Source organism: Acanthisitta chloris, unplaced genomic scaffold (assembly GCF_000695815.1).
Source record: "Acanthisitta chloris isolate BGI_N310 unplaced genomic scaffold, ASM69581v1 scaffold36075, whole genome shotgun sequence".
Lineage (NCBI taxonomy): Eukaryota > Metazoa > Chordata > Aves > Passeriformes > Acanthisittidae > Acanthisitta > Acanthisitta chloris.
The window spans coordinates 1,376-1,738 of NW_008674867.1; the positions used below are offsets into that span (position 1 = coordinate 1,376).

At 64.2% G+C, this 363-nt stretch overlaps 1 protein-coding gene across 1 annotated transcript in view; it reads right to left on the bottom strand.

The window, feature by feature from the left end:
* Positions 1-184: 184 nt before the first annotated feature.
* NDOR1 (NADPH dependent diflavin oxidoreductase 1) overlaps positions 185-363 on the bottom strand; it is a 15,828-nt gene continuing 15,649 nt past the window's right edge. The window contains 1 exon segment of the mRNA XM_009075511.1: positions 185-363. Coding sequence (XP_009073759.1) covers positions 240-363 — 124 coding nt within the window. The 3' untranslated portion in view covers positions 185-239.

Below are 363 nucleotides of genomic sequence, written 5' to 3' on the forward strand. Positions count from 1 at the left end.
CCCCCTTGCCTCCTCTCCAGGGGCCACAGGGAGCCAAGCCCCTCCAGGACATGGGGTCCTCTCACCCCCCACGGCCCTGCTGCCAGTAGGGAAGGGCTGGTTGGGTTAATCCACCCCCTTGGCCAGGCCCCATCCTGGCTGGAGCAATCCCAGCCCAAGGAAGATGCCAGAGACAGACTGGTTTGCTGGCTCCTTTATTGAGGCAGAGTTTGTGGGAAGGGGGAGGCAGGCAGCCAGCCTTACGACCAGGTTTCAGCTTGGAAGCGCTGGGACCGTTCCAGGGCTGATAAATGCTCCTCTGCTTCCGAGGGTGACAGGCCACCCTCCAGCTGCAACACCGACCGCAGCGCCTCGGCCACCGCC